Source organism: Camelus ferus, chromosome 5 (assembly GCF_009834535.1).
Source record: "Camelus ferus isolate YT-003-E chromosome 5, BCGSAC_Cfer_1.0, whole genome shotgun sequence".
NCBI classification, from domain to species: domain Eukaryota; kingdom Metazoa; phylum Chordata; class Mammalia; order Artiodactyla; family Camelidae; genus Camelus; species Camelus ferus.
This window is the reverse complement of record NC_045700.1, coordinates 11,782,586-11,804,938: the sequence shown is the minus strand read 5'-3', so window position 1 is coordinate 11,804,938 and position 22,353 is coordinate 11,782,586. Positions and strand designations below refer to the sequence as shown.

Sequence of the window (22,353 nt, the reverse complement as noted above, 5' to 3'; positions counted from 1 at the left end):
AGGCCGGTCACAGGGATCCGCGGAGGTGGCGGCTACGGAATTCCTCCGCGACTGTGAACCTTCTCCTGGAACTCGGTATTAAGATGCTCTCCGCGCGGCGAGGGCGGGGAGACCTGAGGGACGTGGCAAAGCCCTGGCTCCTGTTAGCGGCTTCTCCAGACCACCCGGCCCCCTCCCACCCGGGGTGCCGCTCTGCCCCAGGTGCTGCCAGTGTCAGGGTTGTGGGGCCACTCTCCAAGCCCGCCCCTGCGAGCAGAAACTCGCGGCACTGTCGGATTCTCAGCCCTACGACAGCTGGTTGCCCGGGGACGGCGAGGAGAGGCGGGAGGGACTGGCGCGCCCAGAGTATCTGGTCGCTTGAAGGGTCCCACTTTTTTCTCCCTCCACTGGGAAAGAGGTCTACGAGGGCTCCATGCAGAGGCGCCAAAGGAGGGCTGCAGTCCAAGGAGGGACCAGAGTAGGGGCGAACTGGACCCCACTCTGCCCTCCCCGAGCACACAGTGCCCCCTTCCACGCCCCACCCGCCAGGTCCACGCAGAGCCCCGGGCGCGCGTGCGTCCCCGCCGAGGAGCCGGGATCCCCCGCATCGCGCGCCATGGAAGCGGCTAACCTCTCTGTGGCCACTACCGGCGTCGCTCTTCCCCTGGGACCCGAGGCCTGCAGCAGCAGCAGCAGCCCAAGCCCGGGCGGGGTGGCGGGATCAACCCCAGGCGGCCCCTCCCTGCCTGGCCGAGAGCCTCCCTTCTCCGTCTTCACCGTGCTGGTGGTGACGCTGCTGGTGCTGCTGATCGCTGCCACTTTCCTGTGGAACCTGCTGGTTCTGGCCACCATCCTGCGAGTCCGCGCCTTCCACCGTGTGCCGCATAACTTGGTGGCCTCGACGGCCGTGTCGGACGTGCTAGTGGCCGCGCTGGTGATGCCCCTGAGCCTGGTGAGCGAGCTGTCTGCTGGGCGACGGTGGCGGCTGGGCCGGAGCCTGTGCCACGTGTGGATCTCCTTCGACGTGCTGTGCTGCACCGCCAGCATCTGGAACGTGGCGGCCATCGCCTTGGACCGCTACTGGACCATCACGCGCCACCTGCAGTACACGCTGCGCACCCGCCGCCGCGCCTCGGTGCTCATGATCGCGCTCACCTGGGCGCTTTCCGCGCTCATCGCCCTCGCGCCGCTGCTCTTTGGCTGGGGCGAGGCGTACGACGCTCGGCTCCAGCGCTGCCAGGTGAGCCAGGAACCCTCCTACGCCATCTTCTCCACCTGCGGCGCCTTCTACCTGCCGCTGGGCGTGGTGCTATTTGTCTACTGGAAGATATACAAGGCGGCCAAGTTTCGCTTCGGTCGCCGCCGCAGGGCTGTGCTGCCGCTGCCCGCCACCGTGCAGGTGAGGGGAGGGCTGCGGAAGGGGGTCTCGGGGAGGCGGTGGGGGGGGAGGGGTGCTGGGGGAGGAGGAAGCCTGGCGGAAGTGAGAGCTGGGGGTGGAAGCTGGTACACTCGGCGCACGCGCGGAAAGGTGGGCCACCAGCGCACCGAGAGGGCACGCGGAATTTGCCCTCTGCTCTCCCAGGGCGCACACGGAGGGGCTCATCACCCGTGCCCGGCGCGCAAGCGGAGGGCTCGCCGCCCGCGTCCCCTGTGCGCGCGGGGGAAGGGGCTTGGGCTCCTGCACACGGAGCCGCAGCGGGAGCAGGCACCGCCGCACCACGCCGCTGAGGCGGCGACGGGGCAGCGTTGCTCGTTAGTCGGGAGGGCACGTCTGAGCCGCTGCGCCCTCTGTGGTTTTTCCACTGGAGCGTTGATATCCGTGGGAGTGCTCGGACTTCCCAGGCCCTGCTAGACTAAGCGGGATTGCAGGCGGCTGGGAATTTGTCCCGCAGATGAGCGAATCCTCGACCAGCTCCCTGCCAAGTGTCACTTTCCTTTCACTGTCCCATCCTCAGTACTATCCTTAGTAACTCGGGAAGGAGAGAGAACCCTGGGTTCAAATCTCAGCTCGGGACCCTGGGGCAGTTGCTTCATCCCCAAGCTTTGCTTCCTCATCTTTAAACAAGTGAATTCCTACTTTAAAGGGCTGTTGGCGAGGGTTATGGTGAGATGAAGAATTCCAGGCACCTAGTACGGTACCTGGCACGGGGGGAGGGTGGTGGGGTGGAGCTGGCTGGAGCAAGAACATCAACAGGGGGTGTTGATTGGCAATCTACAAGAGCCGGAACATAACCCGGGAAATTAATGAGATGCAGGAACCTGCATTTAGCAGAGCTTCTCTCCACTGTATTGAGAATCCAGGCTTTCTGCCTTCTGGCCAGGCCCTAATAGATATCAGCTCCCTCCTCTCTCTGGAAACTCCAAACTTTCCTTTTACCGGTGTGAGGGTGTGAGATCTTGAGAGCTCTCAGTCCTGGAGAGTGACAGGACTTACTGTCCCTTTCCTAATACAATATAGGGACCACAGAAAGGGGGCATGGTAGCAGGGGAGAGACAGGGTAAGTTTTGTGTTGTTAGTTCTGTTTTAATTTTGAAAATTAACTCAGCTACTTGGGCTACTCAAATATGTGTGTTTTAAAAAGCAGACCTTTTTTCTCTATTACATAGACAAGGAATTTTGTAGGATAGAATAGGAAAGTCAAGTCTATACTTGGAAAGTGTTGTTTGGGGAGAGCTGTATTCAGAATTAATGATGTACTTTGAAAGGTCCCTTGGAAATGCTGGGGGAGGTGATTACGGCTTTTCTATCTGATTGCTGAGGATGGGGTGACTTAATAGCTACATTGATCCAGGGTGCACCCAAAGAAATTGTGGTGAAATGGGTTCCAGAAAGCCTGAGTTCAGTGTTCATTTTTAACAGACCCCATTCGAACAGGTGAAACAAAGCACGTGTGCCTGGGTAGGAGCCTGGCCAATCGGGGTGGCCACTGATGGGGAGAAAGAGCTCTGGGAGTCAGAGGCTGTGTGGTGATTTAGCCACAGGCTGCCAGTGGGACTTGGGGCAAGTCCCTCCCACTCTTTGGGCTACAAATTCTCTTCTCTAATACACAGCATTGGTCTAAGTCATGGCTAAGAGTCTTGAATCATGTGATACGATGCTGAGGTTGTAGATGAGATGGGATTCGAGAGCATCCTGGATCTTTAGGCTCCAGAAAGCTGCCCCATTTGGGTAACATTGCTAAGTCTGCCAGTGCAAGCTTGCCAACCACAGGACGCCTAAACAGAAGTTTTAAATAATGTGCCAGGAATACGTTCTCAATGCCTTTCCTCACCTGTTTTTGTCTACACTCTGGAGGAAATGAGTCGAGTTGAATTTGGGTCCTGCAAAGTGTCTGTACTGCTTTCTGTGGGCGACGGGAGTCAAGGTAGCCGGAAGGCCTCTGATGACGAGGCTGTTCACATCCTTCACCTTTCTCAGGCTTCTGTGGCTAGGTCCCAACACTCAAATAGTATCAGAAAGGGATCAGAAACAGTTCCTCCCTTTTTGAAAGTAGAGAAGGAGAGAATTGCTGACTGAGTGTGTTCCCCCTTCCAGGCACTGTGTTTGATGCTTTTCATTCATCCTTCTATTGAATCCTCATGATCCAGACAAACTGACGTTACAGCCTCTGGTAGTCAGGATAAACTAAAATACACTGAGTAACAAAGAGCCCCAAGACTAACAGTTTATCTCCCTCTCATTCAGCATTCAACATGGGTCAGGTGGCCCTCCTGCTCAGCTCTCCTCCAGGCAGTAGCTCATAAATCTGAGCCCCTTGTCATTTTCTAGCTATGCTGTCCTGAACATGTGGCTTCCAAGGTTGCTGTGGAAGAGGAAGTGAGATCTGGACATAGAGCAGCTTCTACCTGCCTTGCCCTGGAGTGTCCCTTCTGCTCACACTCCCCTGGCCAGACCCTGGCTCTGAAATCATGGGGAGCCTGTGGCTATCTGGTGAGCACTGATCATCTTTGCTCTCCTTCTAAAGATGATAAAACTCAGGTGCTATAAAGTTAGTTCATCTACAACCACACAGTTCCTGGGTGCAGAAGTTGAAGTTTGCCCCAGATTTAAAAGTCACTGTGTTTTACCTTCCTGTTTCATTGTGTCGTGCTCTCTCCCAGAACTTAACCTCTGAGCCCTGTCACAAGTATCTCACAAGCATCTCGAACTTCACGGGAGGGAGGCAGTCATATCCTAGTCAAGATGGGTCACGGGGATGTCGACAGGAAAAAAAATGCACAGCATAAAAGTTGAGAATTATGTTTTGTTCGGCTGACTTGCTGAGGATGTACACCTGGAAGACAGCCTCTCAGACAGCTCTGCTCTGAAGAGGTAAGGGAGGAGCAGGATATATAGGAGTTCTGCAACACAACCCAGGTAACTGGAACATCAAAAGATTACATTAAAGAAAACCAGACATCTCACGTTAGTGAACTTAGTGCTTTTCTATGTATGGGAAGATGCCAGAGTCTGGGCTTATTGAAATCATTCCTTTGATCTGCACCTTAACTCTCTAGGGCCAATATCCTGCTTATCTCCATCCTGAATCCCCTCAGGGTGCACGGTACAGTGGCTGATGGCCACAACATCCTTTGTTTACTGATATGGCCGGTGACATTTTTCATCCACAGGGAGCAGGATCTCAAAGCTATGCCCATGAACTCCTTTCCAGGAGAGCTGAACACAGCTGACAGAGGCACCGCCAGCTTCTCTCAGGAGGTGGGGTTAATTCCCCCCCGCAGTCTTCCTTTCAGCTTCATGGACAGACCACTGCACATACAGTACACTCTGCTCTACCCAAAGCACCCCAAATGGGTTCTGATCGTTTTCCCCTTGCCCTGTGCCCTCTACTGCTTAGAAGAAGGAAAAAGCAAAATCAATAGAGAGCGTTCATTTGGCTTTTAAAATACGACATCAAATATTTTCTTCTTCTCAATTGTTTGTCTGATGGCTGTGCACCCGTTGCTCCCAGGACCTGTCTATCCATTATCGTGGCAGGGTCACCAACAAGAGCCACCCTTCTTTTAGGGGTCTATGGAAATGGTTTAATTTTAATTTCCTTTAAAGTTAGAAAAAAATGAATATCATATTAATGAATATACAATAATGAACCCAGCTTTGATTATGTTCATCTTTATAATAATATGGCCACAAAATATAATTTTTAATATTTTTAATGGAGGAAGGGCCCACAGAGGCCAGGATGCCTCAGGCTCGTGAACGTTATAAGGCAGCCCTGGTTGGTACCGTTTGCTCATCCACTCAATCAATAAACATGTGTTGGGAGATGGTGTGCACAGTGGTTCAGAGCATGGGAATTGGAAACAAGGAGACTTGGATTTCAGTTCTTTCTGTGCCACTCATTAGCACGTTCGCCAAGTGAGTTCATTTCCGTCGGCTTTTCCCCGTAGGTAAAATAGAAATATTGCCATCTGCCTTTTAATAGTCTTGTGGAGAGTAAATGAGCTAATAGCAGAAATGGAGTAACTAACATAGTAAACCACACATGATAGCTGCTGAGCTCTTTGCATTGTTTTTTTGAAATTCATCTTATAAATTATAAATCATGAATTATTATTTTATACCTCTTACTGCTATTACTCACCAATAGGGGTGGATTAGTTATTTATTTCTTAACAATTACATATTCAATATCTTGTAGCAACCTATAGTGAAAAAGAATATGAAAATGAATATATGTTTGTATATGGATGACTGAAACATTATGCTGTGAATATACCAGAAATTGACACATTGTAACTGACTATACTTCAAAAAAAAAAAAAAACTAAAAAAAAAGCCCAGCAAAGATGTATGAAGTCTTAGTTTCTGTGGGTTGGGCAATGGGAAGGGCTTAGCAGGGTGGTCCCTGTCCACGGTGTCTTGTGGTTGTGACTGTGACTCACTCACATGGCTGTTAGCAGGAGGTCTCCACAGAGCAGCTTGAATGTATCACCACGTGGTAGCTGGCTTCCCCTCATCCAAGAGGGTGAAGCAAGAAGGAAGTGGCAGTGCCTTTTACAATCTGGCCTCAGAAGTTACATTCCATCACTTCCCTTATATTCCACTCATTAGAAGTGAGTCATTAACTCCAGCCCACACTCAAGGGAAGGAGAATTAGGCTCCACCTTTGGAAGATGGTTCAGTGAACCGATGGGACATATTTAAAAAACCGCCACCACAAGACACGCAGGTAGTGTTCAGAATTACTTGACTGACCTTTTCTGACCTATGCACCAGGCAATGTGGTAGACTCTGAGGTTTCATAGAAGTGGTCTCTGCTCTCAAGGGATTAATTTTAGTAAACCACAATTACAGAATTACACATGCAGTAAAGTCTTACAGGTGCTCTGCTAGAAGTCTTTTCAGATTGGGGTGATCCTGAAAGACGGCATAGTGGATGGAAAACCACTTCGTAAACTAGAAAGGGCAAAATAAATACGTAGTATTGAGTTACAGGGTTTGTGACAACTTGGGTCTGAACTTGAGATAATGTTATATTACAAAATATTTGGCTCTCTATGCCAATCCGCTACACTCACATTAGTAAGTCTGTGTTGTCAGCATACAGTCTGTAACTCCTAAGTGACCTGAAATCTACACAGAGCCCTTGATGATTTTGTCACTTGTCCAAGGTCACCTGGACCACCCTAAAAGACTAAGTTGTTGGTGGGCTTATGGTTGGAACAGCATGTGGGACCTGGGTTCCATCAGAGCTCAGATGTGAGAAGAAGGTAGTGAAAAATCACCACCCTTGTTCTGCTTCTATGAAAAGCAATATGACACTCAAACACATTCCCATGCCAGACTGCAAGGTTATTTTCACTTTAGAAAAGTGAATTTTATTCATCAAATTGTACCAGGGGTGACAATACATCTATCTGGTTTATGGTTTGATTCTTTTAAGACTGGCATCTAATTGTCTGAAAGTTTCCAGAACTACTTGGGTGAACGAAGGAGTGTTTTCTCTATCCATTTAGAAATCTCTGTAGCCTTCCCCTCTCTATAAACTTCCACCTTGTTCCCTTACATCATTACGTTCATTCTGCCTCTTTACCTTTACTTCCATTTCTCCTTCCTCTGATTGGATTTTTGGGGAAGATTGGAAAGCAGGAGGAACAGAGGGGGATGTAGACAGTATGGTGCAGCGATCATGAATTTTCACCAGTGACCTTGCAATAAGCTACTTCTTAAATCCGTGTCGTTCTTGGAGAAGATTGAGCTTCTCAGTGAAAGAATGAGATCCAAATGCCAGCATCCTTCACCTTTTGGTAGGTCACCGAGTTCCTTGAAAATGAAAGAAAGCTTTGGACTTGCTGCCCAGAAAGGCACATAGGTGCTTGCTTGCCCAGCGTGCACTCCCTGACGCCCATCTCTGGAGAGAGGTGCTCAGCCTTTCCTCCCATCTGGCTCTCCTGAGGGATGGATCCCTCAGTGCAGTGGCAACTTGGACTCTCTGAGGCAGGGAAGTGGTTGTCAGGGGAGCCATGGCCTCCTAGGAAGGCATAACAGAACACTGAGGCTGGACAACACATGTGCAAAAGTCAAGATCTCTCCTCTCTCCATCCCAGTCTCCCCTGTGCCCAGGATCTCTGGCCTGGGAGGCTAGGGACTTCGGGGTCAGGACTCTTGCCTCAATGAATACCTTCCGATGGCACCTGGATGTACTGGGGGATGACTAGATTAGATGGTATTAGAGCAGAAACAAATGCAGTCTAATTTTAATTAACATACTTGATTATAATTTTCCCTGCTCAGCATTGACTCCAGTGGGTCCTTAATCATTCCAGGCTGACTAACCAGTCCCCCTACCCCCCCCCCAAATAATCCATATTTTCCAAATATAAGAATGATAGAGTTGTACCTAATGTTATGATCATACCCAAGAACTCAGCCGAACTGTACTCTGTTGTGTGTGTAATTACACTGAAGGGAAAGTTAATTTTTTTTCAAGCCCAGCAGTGCTCTATTTTAATTTTTTTTAACAAGAAAGCTTCCTTAATTTACTTTCTGCTTTCTTTTGCACAAGAGAAGCAGCCGAGAAAATTTCCTGTCCTCGTTTGCCAGACAAGCTAGACAGCTCCTGTTTACTCTGAGGGGCTATTTTGGTTTGTTATCGCTTTAAAGTGCCTTCAAGACATGCAGCTTGGAGCTTGGCTATCTCGGTGCACCTTGGACGGAGAGGATGGGGCCCCAGGTATGCCAAGTCCTGACCTGCTGAACTTTGGTTAGACATGGGGGATTCCAGTTACAATCCAGATGGCCTTCAACCAAAACTGGAAATAATTTCAGTGTCCTCTCCCCTCTCTCGGAGGTCATAGAGCTCGGTGAGTCACTAGGGTTAGCTTGGTCCCCCCACACTAGCCTTGCGAGGAGCCTCACCATGCTGGATGCCTGACTTATGTGTCACAACACACACACTGGTTGGTTCCACAAGTGATTAGGAACCTTCCTTCTTTCTGCTTTCCTTTTTTTTTTTCGGGGGGTGAGTAATTACGTATGTATGTATGTATGTATGTATTCATGTATGTATTTTTAAATGGAGGCCCTGGGGATTGAACCCAGGACCTCGTGCATGCTAAGCATGTGCTCTACCACTGAGCTACACCCTCCCCCACTGCACTTCTTATTAGGGTGTTTATCTGACAACATTAGAGGCTGACAAATATTTGTGGGTGCTTTCTGCAGCAGCTGGACTTTTTTTTTTAATTAGAGGAGAGGGGAGGGATAAGGGGACATGACGCTGACATGCGTGAGGTCCTGCCATGTGCTGCTGTCTCACTGTCTACCTCCAGTAAGCCCACCATATAGGTAAGGGGCCTCATGGTTGGACAGGTAGAAATGGGGGCTCAGACTGGAATCCTAGCCAAACACTAACTTGCTCTGAGCCTGGGTCTCCTCGTTCCTTCTTTACTGCTTGTTGTCATCACTAAGACGGTATGTGGACTCACATGGCCAACTCCTACACAACTGTCAGGAGCCATGAGGTCTTAGATTGTCCCCTGCTTGCAGGCTAGCAAGTTGGCCTCCCAAAGTTTACTGGATGCTGGCAGAAGACACAAGACTCCCAGATCAGAGTTAAAAGACTTTATTACTCATGGGACAGAGGCAGCATGAGCTTCTCCAGTGCATCCATTCCCTGTTCCCTCAAAGCCTTGTGGGAATTACACAGAGTGGCCCACTGGATTCACATCACACATAGTAGAGAAGCTCCCAGATGAGGGAACTCAAGTCTTCACTCTCAGGGCTGGACAATGAATAAACTGGCCTTTTGCTGTTAGGAAAACTGAATCTTTTATAATAGGTTGCAAGTGAACCTGCCCTGTTTTCTAGTTGGGAGACACCGTCTCTATCTTCCAAGGCTGTTTGCTATCCAGACATCCTTGACAGGCCAGTCCGAAACAAGGGCTGTCAGTGCCTTCGCTAGCAAAATGTGCAGAAACACAAGGGGCTTAAGAGTCTTCTCCACAAATATCTGTTTATTCAGTAAACGTTTATTGAGCTTTTGCTATACGCCATCCATTACACTGGGGTTCTTCAGTGAACAGGACACTCGTGGCCCCTGCCCTCCTGGAGTGCTGATGCCGACACGGCATTCAGAATGATGACTCTGAATCCATGCCCTGGTATCAGAGTGCGTATGGGAATCTTGGGACGGAATATTTGAAACTGGGACTTGATGGGAAATTCCAGAGCACAGTCCCCAATATACACAGTAGAAGATTAATGTCTGAGTGTATATTGTCTGGCAGATTTGGTCCTTAATTAATTTTAGATGGAAAAACTTCAAACTCTGCAGAGATGTTTAGGTGAACTCATGTTTTAGGTCATGTCTCAGAGCGGCAGAGAGAGACCACACAGGCCTGGAACCAGACAGACCGAGCAGGCACGTTGGTTCTGCTTGGCCTGGCTTGTGTGGCCTTGGCTGGGCCATCTGATGTCTCCAAACTTCTGTGCATCCAGGGCACCTGTCCTTTGGTCCTACAGCAGGACCAAAAAGCGCCGGGTGCTGTTGGTTGTCGGCATTCAACAGTCCGTATTTCTGCATTCTAGCCCGGGGCTGGAGGGCTCTTAAGCCTGAACGGTCATTTTCCAACAGGTGCACAGAGGGCAGTCAGGGCAAAGAGGCTGAGAAGACATCCAAGATGGAGAAGCTCGGGGATGGCCCCAGAGATGGCTGCTAGAGGCCCTAGGAACTTCCCAGGAAGCCACAGATGTCCATTCTGAAAGCAACCCGAGCATAAATGGGATCCTGAAATAGGTTCTGTGGGGACCTATTCTGATCACTCACTTTTATTCAAAGTGCAGAATAACAGGTAGGAGTTAAGAGGGTTGCCTCCCACCCAGAACACCCGAGTTTGACTTCCAGCTCTAATGATAAGCAACTGTGCGACCTTGGACAAGGCAGAGAAGCTCTCGGAGTGCCTTCTCGACTGTAAAATGGAGATAATGCCTGGAAGGTTTGGCGTGAGGATGAATGAATTAGAGTCATTCATGACAAGTGTGTAGCGTAGTGTCTGTTTCACAGGAGCTTTTCCGGAGTCATTCCTTGTGTCTTTCGGCTTTGTATTGGACATTACATTTCAAACAAACAAGCAAACAAAGCCAAGCTTGTCAGCCTCCCTGCAAATCGGGGTCATCCCGGATTGACTGGTTTTCTCTGAGACTGTTTCTGGAAAGATTCCACGCCTTCCGCCATCACTGCGCACCGGGTTTGGCAGGCTCAGGCGCAAGCCGTGACCACAGGCTTCCAGCAAACGAATACTTCAGCGGAGCAACGGGGGACTCTGCAAAATGCTGCAGTGATGGAAGCCGGGTGTTTTAAACCTATTTAATCAGTGGACTCCCCTTCTCTGTTTCTCTTCCCCCAGGATCCCTTTGAACTGAACTGACCCCATGTCTTTATCTCAGTAGCATAAAAAGGATTTGGAGTTGCATTACCCTGTGGAAGAACTCAAGTGCCTGGCAGGTCACTGAGGTCAGCGGAGGAATGGGTGGGGAAGTGCCCGTTAATGAGCTGAGTGGGAGGGAAACAAGTCACCTGCCACTTCCTCTCGGGCTCGGGTCATATTCTTCTGCCCCGACGATGGGCTGCTGGATGTTCACGGGGGGATTTCAGGGTGCTCAGACTTTTTTTGGTGACTTGAGGGTGGTCTACTATGATCCCTGGACAGTGCTACCTCTTCTAAAGGGGAGAGGTGACCTGCAGCTCCCACCTGCCTCGGAGAGGATGAGGATGGGAAACCTGGGGCCGGCTGGACCCCAAGCCAGGCCTTTGTAAGGGACAGAGGAGGGGGGAGGAGGGAAATGCGGCTGTTCTCTTGTGAAGTTGCTTGCCTTTTCTTTCTTTCTCCCTGAGTGGCAGGCAGGAGAATGCAGGTGTGCATTCACAAAGGAAGGGACTCTTCTGTGTCCACATCGCCAGGATCTGTTTTGAGGCTGATGTAGTGGTTTTCCAAACAAATAAACATGGGGGTGGGGGAGAGTGGCAGAGACGGAGAATTTGAAGGTAGAGCTGAGAGCGGGGAGGCCTGGGTTTACACAGGTCAGGCCACCAGGGGGCTTCTCCGCTGTCTAAGCTCCGCCATCCTGCCCCGAGTGAGGGGGGCAAGGACACTGTACAGTGCCCCGTGGCTGTGTGGCTCTCCTGCAGGCCGTCTCCAGGAGAGAAACTAGACACAGCCTTTGTCTGGGAGCCTCTTGCGTCTGTGTTTCCTCTGGCATCGTGACTGGCAGCATTCGGGGCGGGGGCGGGAAGAGACATCAGGTGTGGACCGTGCTGTTGAAGTGCTCTGTCAATCTGGCAGCTGTCTCCTGGGCAGCTATCAGGCGCCAGGTGGTGCTGCCAGGCAGGTCCTATTCATTCAGCTTGGACCAGAGGGCCGCCAGAGACTACACCTGTGACTGATCACACACACTGTTGCAAAGGAGGGGAACAGGGTGCCCCATCACAGGGAGCGGTGACTGAGTCTGGAGGAGTGGGAAGGCCACTCTGAGAGGGCTGGTGGCCTTTACTCAAGACGTAAATAGGAAATGATCGAAGGATGGAGGTCAAGGGTGGAGAGCGTGCCCGAGTCTCCATAAATGGCAGCTGATTATGACCACGAAGGTATCTACAGTTTGTTTAAGCCAGGCGATACAAAATTATCCCAGTGTTTAAATCGGTTTAGCACAGTCATTGTGTAACTCCTTGCAATGTGGACGTTTACGGGCTGCCTCTCCAGCTGTGGGCGCTGTGAGGGGCGGGATTGGGTCTGTTCTGTGCAGGGTCCTGGTCCCAGCCCCAAGCCCCCTCCGTGAGTGATGAATGGTGAGTGCCTGTTCCAGGGGGTGTGCCGGGGGCCCCCAACACACATTCCCAGTTCACGTCCATGACGGCTTTATGGTGGCGGGAGGGGACTTGGTCACCCAGCTTCACAGACGGGGAAACGGGCTCCTCCTGGGTCCGACACCGACTCCTGCTTGTAACTGCCTCCCTCCCTTTCTTGATCATATTATTTGACACAGGGGGGGCCACCGCTCTCACTCCCGGAAGAACCTTCAAAACTTAAAAAAGGTATGGTTTCATGAGCTTTCCTCCCTCATCTTTCTTGATGGATTTTGGTATCAATGCATCTTGAATGAGGCTGGAGGGGAGGTGTTGGCCAAGGATGGAGTAGCCTCCTTGCTTTATCATCCAGCGTTAACATTTTATTTTAACGCCATGTTTCCTTTGCTCCCAGGTGAAGGCGGCACCTCAGGAGGCAGAGAGGATGTTCACGGTGCGTGGGCCCCAGGGGTCCTTGCAGACGAGCGGAGACTCGGGGCGGGAGCAGAAGGAGAAGCGGGCGGCGGTGATGGTGGGTGTTCTCATCGGCGTGTTTGTGCTGTGCTGGATCCCCTTCTTCCTGACGGCGCTCATCAGCCCCCTCTGTGCCTGCAGCCTGCCCCCCATCTGGAAGAGCATATTCCTGTGGCTTGGCTACTCCAATTCCTTCTTCAACCCCCTGATTTACACAGCATTTAACAAGAACTACAACAATGCCTTCAGGAGCCTTTTCACCAAGCAGAGATAAACCCAGGGCTTGGAGAGACACGTGGGTAGGGTCGTCGGGAGGGAACCGGAACTCTTCCCCTTCACCAGTGGTCTGGGCAGGAACCTTCCCCCGACAGCTGAGCATCAGTGGTGTTTGGGAACCATCCCATCTCGGCCTGGAGTGAAGGAGCCAAAGGCACATCTTTTCTCTCTGGCCCAGATTAACCTGACACCACCGAAATATTCTAAGAGATAACTGTATTAAAATTGTGCAAAGAAACATTTCCCGTAGCATTTACATCCTGAAACCGGTACCTGGTTTATACACGATAAAAATCAAACAAGAGCATGTAAAGTAGCGTGCACAGAGTTCAGAGAAAATCAGGGTGACTAAAAGGGGAAAGAAAGGCAATTAGGGACAGGAGACATTGTGTAAAGCAGGACACTCCAACGACGTCTCCTGCAAGCCTGGACGAAACCAGGAGGCTCTGAACGCTGAGTCACTGGTAGGATGGATACAGCGCGGCATCTCGGATAGGTTGCAAGGTTAACTGCTGCTCTAGTAAATTTCCAGAATATAATGTGAGGTGGTAGTTTTCAGTGAAGAATGTAAAGCAGTGGTCCCTGACTACTCATCATAAAACTGCAGCCATCACCACCAAACCAGACATTCCAGATCCTTCTGCGATATAGTTTAAGCATTTACCTGTTTGCTTTCCCCACTGGAGTGTAGCTTTAGGAAGAAAGGTCCCTTTGCCTGCCGAGGACGCTGATGTATCACCAGGGCCTGACCCAGAGCAGGAGCTCAAACATTTGTTGGTTGAATGAACGCGTGAACAGAGATCTAGTTTTCTCATGGAATAAGAAATATGGAGGCAAGCAGTGCCCAGGTTGGTTCGGAAGCTCGTCCTGCCTTCAGGGAGCCAGAATTTTTCCAGCCTTTCACTCTGCTGAACTCTGTGTGCTGGGATGTCACTCCTCATCGGCTCAAAATGGTGAAGGCTGCTCCGGCCATCTTGTCCTTCCCCGTCCAACCTGTGACAACCTGCTCTCTTCATGCATCTCGTGTTGATTACCAGCAGGAAGGTGTCCTCCCTACTGGCCATGACTGGGCTGTGCACCCATCTGTAAATTGATTCTTGAACAGAAATGAGTTCTCATGGCTGTTTTAGAATAGCGGACATGAGTTCTGCTGGTCAGGAAAGGGGTGGGGAGAGGATCATGCACACACAGCGGGTTTCCACACAAGACAGGCATGGCTTGCCTTGGACCCTGGCCCAGGGGTACCACCTCCATCTTTTGCAGCCCAACAGCCAGGGGCAAGGGGTTGTGTGGTGAATCTCCCAAGACACAGGCACCCTTGAGCAGCCCTGGTCTGTTCCCAGGACACAGCCACATCACCGTCCACTTCCGCACCCCTGTCCCCCTCATGGCCACCCCGACCCTCACACAGTCAGAGCAGAACCACACTCACTGCTTCGTCCCCCCAGAGCTGCTCCTCCAGAAGAGCAGAGCCCCTCTTTTTGCTTCCCTATTTCCCCGGACACTCAAGAAGAGGAGAGCTTACCTACTTTTGGCTCAAGGATTTTCAATTCCTCAGGAAAGCAGATTTACTGAGCGAGAATCTGATGTCACGTTTCCATTTTTTAAGAAAAGTAAGCAACGTTAAAATCAAAAAACTTTATTTTGTTGAATCCACAATACATGTACATGGTACAAAAGTCAAAAGGTACAAAAGGTCGACAGTGAAGAGTAATTCCCAGCCCTCTTCCCAGGAGCCAGAGGCGCCATGTGCACATGCAGTTATATATACATACAGCCACAGACACACTTTTCTCCACCTCCTTTCTCTTTTTAGAAGCAAACACTGGTCTACAAGAGCCTCTTTCCCCCAACTCAGCCATGCATCGTAGCGACCATTCCCTGGCAGTCCATACAGACAGGCTTAACAGTCCATTGTATGCATTTGCCATCATTTATTTAACCATTGTCCTATGTTGGTGGTAGTTTCCAGCTTTTTGCTGTTACCAATAAAATTGTCTACAGGAAAAATCCTTAGCAGTAGCATTGCTGGCTCAGAAGGTTGTGCAGAAGTGCATTGTGCATTGCGTTTTGACAGATACTGTCTGACTGCCCTCCCTGGGGGCTGGACGGTTCATATCTCTGTCAACACTGTATCCAGGCGCTGTTTCCCACTCCTCGGTTTCATGTGGCTCAGTCATTTCAACCAGTCAGGTTACCCTCAGCTGCATGGCATACTATGAGCCAAAACATACTCACCATCTAATCTCTGACATCAGTGTGCTCCCTAACCCGCCCCCCGACCCGACATGGGGAGAAGGAACATCTGTAGAACGTCATTCCTCTGACACCTTTCCCATCCCCACCATCAAGGGTAGAAGTAACAAATACTCTAAGGTCCCCCAAAGCTGCCTAATTGTTCTCAAGCTAAGCTAATAAATTAGCTGAAAGGTTCAATCCAAACTTCGCTCATGCGGGAATGCAGAGCTGCAGTGTGGAGATGCTCTTTTATCAGCCTCATGAGATGCTGAGGAGACCGAGGTGAACAACGCAGGCAGGCAAGGTCCCTGCTTTTGCTGGTCTTACACCCCCGAGGGGAGGGTGGCCAACAGACGTGGCAAAGGACTGAGACTCAGACAGTGATGTGTGCCGTTAAGACAGAGAACGGGGAGAGGGCGGCGTGCGGCCGGGCTGCAGGCTGACGCTGACGGGTCTGGACGGGGCCAGGGGGTCAGGGAGAGCCCTCGCCCACGAGCCTGGGGGGAGAGCGGTCCAGGCAGAGGAGCAGCAGGTGTGAGCTGGAAGGCTGCCGTGGAGAGCCGAGAGCATTCCCCACATAGTCAGACAGGCCGCGGACCAGCTACTATATCCACCCCGCCGCCCAGTGTTTTTACACATTTATTGTGACAAGAGGAGACCGTGACAACGTTATTCTTTAGCAGCGCCTTCAGCCTGTCACCATGCGCTGCAGGAAGGAACGCCGTGACTGGGGGAGAGGACCAGGAGAGGACCTTGGGATTCTGAAGGTGCATCACATGAGCCAGGGCCTGGCCACCTGGACAGCGGGCAGGCCCCACACCCCACGGGGGCGCTCTGCTGGACGGCTCTGCTGCGAGTTGGGCTTTTCCCTCGAGGCCACCGCTAGCCAGGAGTGAATCATAAAGCACTTCCTGAAGTGTCCTTCCTCAGAGCGTCTTCCAAGCCAGCTGACTGCACCTCGGGCTCCGCCAAAGTTAACTGGTAACACTTCCTGCTGAAAGGCCTACCTCCCTCTTACACTGGTCACCGCTCACCTGCAGGGAGGGCGAGACAAGGCCGTGCCGAGGCGATGGAGCCCGGGGTGGCACAGGCTTCAGGCCGCTGCGGACTGCGCACAGCGTGCTCCAGGCAGGGCTGCTTTGGTCACTGCAGACGTGATCGGGGCCATCGACGGGGCAGCCCGAGGTCTCGGAGGAGGGCTGTGCAAGGCCTTCCCCGAGCCCGGCTCCCGGTTTCAGGAGGCCCGGGAGCTGCAGCGTTTGTCAGGGGGGGTTCCTCCGCCTGGGAAAGGCCTCCTGCCTACTGGCCCGTCCGCCTTCTGGTTCCGCTGCCAGGGCCGGTGGACGTGGCAGGACCTGGGTCTCCACAGAACGTGGGCAACGAACCGGCACCCAGTTAGAACCATCGCTTCTAATGAGAGCTCAGGCCTGACGACCTCGGGATGTGCACTGAGATAAAAGGGGACAGGCCCCTGACGTGCAGCCTCACAGCTGCTCCCCAGAGCTCGGTGCCTCCCTCTAGTGTGACCACCTGACCCCCGTGACCTGTGAGCCTGAACCCAGGCCAAGGACAGCAAAAACTACATCCCGGGTGTCTCCCCAGACGCCTTGTGATCATCTCTCCTGTCCTGCCTGCTCACGGCAGCTCTGAGTTCATTTACACCAGAGCAGCCCCCTGTACTCCCTGAGGCGCACGTGGACAGAGGGGAGCCCCGGGACCCAGAAGCACCCCGAGCTCCCGGGACACCGGCCTGTCAGCAAGCTCTCTGACCAGCAGGCACAACGCTCCCTGGGGAAACCTCGTTCCTCCTGAAGAACACAGTCCACAAAAGTAGCTTAGGGACGTTTCCCCCTTATTTTTCGGCTCCAGAAAAGCCTGGGGGCTTAGCAGGACACACAGCCCTGCTCTGTGGGTACACAAAGGGCAGTCCTGGGAGGGCCGCCCTGGAGGGCTTCTGAAATGATTGTGGCCTCGGGGCCTCTCCTCTGCCTCGAAGGCCTGACGGTAAAGCACATTTAATGTCCTCATCGCTCACAAAGGCACCATCTGCTCTGTGGGTTATCTGCGGCAAACAGGATTCTCAAGACCCGCTTCTGCAGTTTAATTCAAAATGCATTCAAGAAACAGAAACTAAATCATTATCTGCCTTAGGCCTTGGGGATTCAAGAAACGGAAGATACCTGCCCAGACCTCCCTATACCAAAACCAAACCGAATGCAACTCTAGAAATACGGTCCCCAGGTAGCACTTCCACGTTAAAAAGAATGATCGGTGGCTTTGGATGAGTCGTGCCAGCGTTTCCCCAATCATGCAGAGAGGAGGGGACCCGTAACCCCGGACGTGATCACCCATCCCTCCTCCCTACCACGTGAAGACAGACACGAGAACAATCTACCTGCTCAAACGCTGTTGTGAGGGAGGGCGTCCATGTGCTTCTCAACAGGATCCCCTAGATGCTTCCCTGAGTCTGAAACAACTTAAGAGTCAAACCATCACCTCCTCCTGGGGCCCTGGGAGCGCCACGCGCTCTTTGGCAATCCCTCCCTTCAGCGTCATTGATCCCTTACAAAATCCACACAGATCGGGGCCCAGGGCCCAGGCCAGGGGACACGCATGGCCCAGGAGCAGTGCCTGAGCACGTGGGGCAGCAGCCTCCTCACCAGGCAGGCCTGGCAGGGCAGCACTGACACCCGGGGATGCGGTCACTCCAGCACGAGTGTCTCTAAGTCTGCCCACGGCAGGCTTCTTTGGGAACTCAGATGAGCCGGATGTTCCTGGCACCGCACAGGGCGCCCTATCTGCCTGTTGAAGCTTTTATGTTTCGTGGTCCAAGCCCGCTGACTGGTGCGCATGCCAGGTCCGTGTGGAATGCAGTGCAGGCCTGGTGCTGGGGCGCACTGACCCTGCGCCCAGGTTCCCGCGGGCCCTCCGAAGGCGGATCCAGCCCACCTTTCTGGACTGGTCTCTAAAGCCTCCTGCAGAGACCGGCGCGCCCGCCCTCTCCCACCAAGTGTTGTACCTTCCCCTCCTGGGTTTTCATCACAGTTGTACTTCACCCAAAACGGCCTTCCCACCAATCTCTGCTATTAAGTTGCTCCCCCTTCAGGCCCAGACCCTGCCTGCTCAAGAAGCTTCCTGGGTCTTTGCACACCGTGCTGCTCTTCCTGCTGGGACGCCCTCTGGCACCTGCTCTTGGCCGTCCCTCCGGGACTTACACCCCGGCAGGGACTGCAGTGACTGGTGTGTGTGTCCCCGCCAGGCCCAGGCCTGACCTGTGCTCGGAGTGATGTGCTTGGCGGGGGGGACGCACAGGACCACCCCCTGGCTGGCTGGGACTCGCAGGTGGACAGGGTGAGGGAAGGTGTTGTTCTGACTTAAGTGTCCTCATGCCGAGGCCCCGTGTTCAATTTTTGGTGAGATGCCCGTGAGTGGGGTGTGAGGCTGAAGCCGAGGGCAGACGTTGTGCTTCCGTTGGAGCTGCTGCACCAGGAAGGAAGCCTGCTGGATGGGCCTGAGCACCAGGGACAAAAGGCACCGTGGGCAAGGGAAAGGTCCAAGTGATCAGCACTCATGTCGGCTGGTCATGCAGCTGAGAGCTTCTGTTCACTTAAAGAAAAAAATATCCCAGCGGTCAGGCTCCGGGGCCTTGTGCTGGGAGCCTGAGGTGCAGGGCCTTACTCCTCAGCGTTTGCTCAATTAACATCTACCGAACAAGTGGATTCCTCTTTATTCTGAGTCCATACAAATACAGGGCACTTCAAATGTGCAACGTTACCGGAGAAATAAAAGCTGAATTGACACAGAGAACAAATACTGCCCGTACTTCTTCCTCGGATGATGGGGTGTCATCCAAGCCGCGGCGTCTACACCATCTGATTCCACCGACGACAACCGACACAGAGGTGAACGGAAGCAAAGAGGAGAAAGAAAGTACCCGGGGCGTGCAGAGCGTCACCTGCATCTTCCCTCTGCGACCTTCAGAACCTGCTCACCACCTGTAGCTGACGCGTGGCGCTCAGGAGAAAACACCGATGACAAGGACGCCGCCTGGGGCCGTCAGGAGGCCTTGGTTTTCACCTGGGACAGCAGCACCTCGTTCTTGCGGCCCTCCTGGAGGGGAAGCGGAGAGGGTGGGACTGGCGAGGGCCGCTTCAGCGCCGCCTGAGGCGCTGGTGGCCTCACTCTCCCGCCCTCGGCCCCGAGAAGCAGCCTCCCAGCGCACTGCCCCCCGCACGGCCACTGCCTGGCCACACGCTGGCCTTCAGTGCCCCAACAGCTACAGTGACAACTCGCTTCTGGCCTGGCAGACTCAGAACAGGAGAGGAGTAGGCACTGTCATTCCAAAAGACGTCCTGAAGCCTCTAAAATCTTCAGGGGGCAGGAGCAGAAAGCAGGCGCTTTCTGTGCCAGTTTGGGCCCCTGCAGTGAGGAAGGCTCTGTAAAGCAGCCCGAGGGGTCGTAAGAGGCAGCCCCAGGTCACACAGCAGGCAGAGCGCGTAGGGAAGCTCCTACTCTGGTGAGACTGGAGTTAAGACTACCCTCAGCTGGGGGAGGGGAGGGCTCGGTGGTGGAGCACGTGCTCAGCAGGCACAAGGTCCCAGGCTCAATCCCCAGTACCTCCATTGAAATAAGTAAGTAAAAATCTAATTACCACCCCCCCATCAAAAAAAAGAACATCATTGGCTTCTAGGGGGAAACCCACAGAAGACAGGGTGAAAGATAAGCATCAAGGGACATGAAATGAGCTGTAGGAACGCATTACTGGATGTGCTGAGGCACACTACTGAGGGAGGTCACTGGCCCTGTGCCCTGCATGCGGAACCTGACGTCCACGGTGCAAGGCCGCCATCACTTTGTAGTCCCTTCTTCCAAAGCTGCTCACTGTGCCTGCTCCTTCCCCCGTGTTTGGAGTGGCCCTGACAGCTCAGGATACCTCCAGCTGCTAGCAAACCAGCTCCACTCCTTCCTGGGGCGTGCCACATGGAGCCCTGTTTACAGTGAGGGGTGAGTGTGATGGTGAGAAGGGCCTGAAGGGGTGGTCACAGCCTCTGGTCGTCATACTTCCCTAGAGATCCATTTAGTGTGGAAGAAAGGTTTTCTGTCACCCTTGAAGCCTCTGCACCCAAGACCCCTCAAGTCGGTGTTTCCCGCTCCCTGGGCTGGGCCAGGTGCCCACCCCTTGCTTTCTGATGCAGAGACCCGGGTTTCACTGACGTGCCGCTCACCCGGGGGGTTTATGCTCACTGCCCACTCAGAGCTGGGGAGGCAGCTCGGCTCCGGGCTGGGCGTAAAGCTGAATTATTCTGCCAGAAGCAACATACTCTGACACTTTTTAAGCACATGTTTTTCGAGGGGGAGATAGTTCAATTTTTCCTGGGGGTGGGAAGAGAACAAAGGTGAAGAGGGGTAACATCTGTTGTGTTAGAAAAGTGAACTAGGGAGTTTTATTTAAAATGAGTTATTGAGATTTGCTTGGGGGGGAAGAAACTTCCACCCCACCCAGTCCAAAAAAAGTGGGGAGGGGTAAGAATGGGAGAAGAACAGGCAGAGAGTCACACTATTATGTTGTTATACTATTTCCTCTACTTTTGTGTATTTTTGACAATTTCCATAATAAAGAGATAAAACCATAAAACAATGAATAAAGAAATAAATTAGTTTCAACTGTCACCCACCTCACCTTTTCAATGAAAAAAAAAAAAAAAAAAAAAAAAAAACCAACCCAAAACAAAACCCTCAGAAGCATCAAGACAGTGCTGCGAGAGAGTCCCCACCAGGGGCGATTCTGTTCACCGCACCACACTCAGGTGATGCTTGAGCTTTTCAGTAAAGACATCCGAGGCTGTCACCCGGGGTGTGTGAGCGCTGATTAAATTTCATGTGATCTCCTGGAGGCCTTTTGGGAGACCACCGAGTGATACTGGCTGTCTGCTCAAAGCAAATACAGAAAGGGCCCTTTAGGTATTTCTTTCTAGAAGAAAAGGGAAAAACGTCTCCTAGTCTCTGCTTCTTCCCCTGCTGAAGACCGCGTGGGGCTCGCGATGTGCCGGACGCAGTGAGTTCGGCTTGCTCAAGGTTACGTGCCCAAAGCAGCTTCATAAGCACCTATGCCTGGCAGCTGTCAGTGCTAGGCTTGACTTTCAGTCTTGCTTTGGTGACCTTGTGAGAGGCTGTGCTTTACAAACACAATCAGTGATACTGCAGTTGAGGTGGTTCCAGAGTATGTGCAGTCTGGCAGTTTCCGGCAGACATGTTATTAACAGCCCCTCCCAGGGCAAGCCGGCGGGGGGTTTAGAGATAACCCAGTGTCTCTAATTAAAGAGGCCTGGATCCCAGGGGAGGCTGGAGTCAGGGCAAGACCAAGATCCGGTGCCTGCAGGAGCCTGTGGGCGTCGTGGGGGCTCAACTCACGCATGGTCAGCTGAGCCCGTAAAGGGAAGAACGTGGTGGCCAAGACCATGCTGTGGATGACAGTGTGCTCTGCGTGGAGAATAGTCATTGCCTAGCACGGTGCTGGGGACCAGGACGCAGCGAGAATTCACAACTTGGGAGCAGATAACCGAGCAGGTTGGGGAGGCAGATAAAGGAGGCAGAACAGAGCGTTCTGGGAGGAGACGCCATCCTGGGGTGAACGTCTGACTTGCCAGTCTGTTTTTTTTCTACATGCAGTTCCATACTGCATATGTAAAACAGCAGAATTACTGGAGCTGAAGGGATGGGGTGGAAACTAGGGGGCAGCAAGCAAGCCTCTGCCACCACCTTCTCCTCAACACCTGGCCCCACATTACCTTGGAGGAGCTCGAGAAAAGATTCAGGATTTGGGAACGCTAACACGTGGCTGCTAATTTCAAATTTTTGCCAAGTAAAGTGGTAAAAAAAAAAAAAAAAAAAGTACACACTATCACCATCATTTTATAAGAGAAAGGCAATTTTAACATCAAAGAACAAGAGGACAGGCTGTTTTTTCTTTTAAAGGTGAGTCCTTTCAATGAAATGTATTTAGCTGTCTGAAGGGCATAGTACACTCGCCCTCCCTTTTTTTCCTGACTTGCTTTGGACTGAAGAAAACTGAGGCCAGCCCCCTGGTCCTGGGTGCTTC

The 22,353-nt window shown here is 52.3% G+C and overlaps 2 protein-coding genes across 5 annotated transcripts in view; one reads left to right on the top strand and one right to left on the bottom strand.

Moving 5' to 3' along the window:
• Positions 1-430: 430 nt before the first annotated feature.
• LOC106728465 (5-hydroxytryptamine receptor 5B) lies at positions 431-14,862 on the top strand. The gene is made up of 2 exons (XM_032479322.1): positions 431-1,378; positions 12,682-14,862. Exons 1-2 carry the CDS (start codon positions 596-598, stop codon positions 13,012-13,014), a joined length of 1,116 nt encoding a protein of 371 aa, XP_032335213.1. The 5' UTR covers positions 431-595; the 3' UTR covers positions 13,015-14,862.
• Positions 14,863-18,965: 4,103 nt separating this feature from the next.
• The window catches only part of CCDC93 (coiled-coil domain containing 93), an 82,441-nt gene continuing 79,053 nt past the window's right edge, over positions 18,966-22,353 (bottom strand). For all 4 annotated transcript variants that reach the window (XM_032479318.1, XM_032479319.1, XM_032479320.1 and 1 more), the window contains one exon: positions 18,966-19,364. In XM_032479318.1, the coding sequence (XP_032335209.1) occupies positions 19,311-19,364 (54 nt within the window). In that variant the 3' untranslated portion in view covers positions 18,966-19,310. The remainder of the gene's footprint in view (positions 19,365-22,353) is intronic.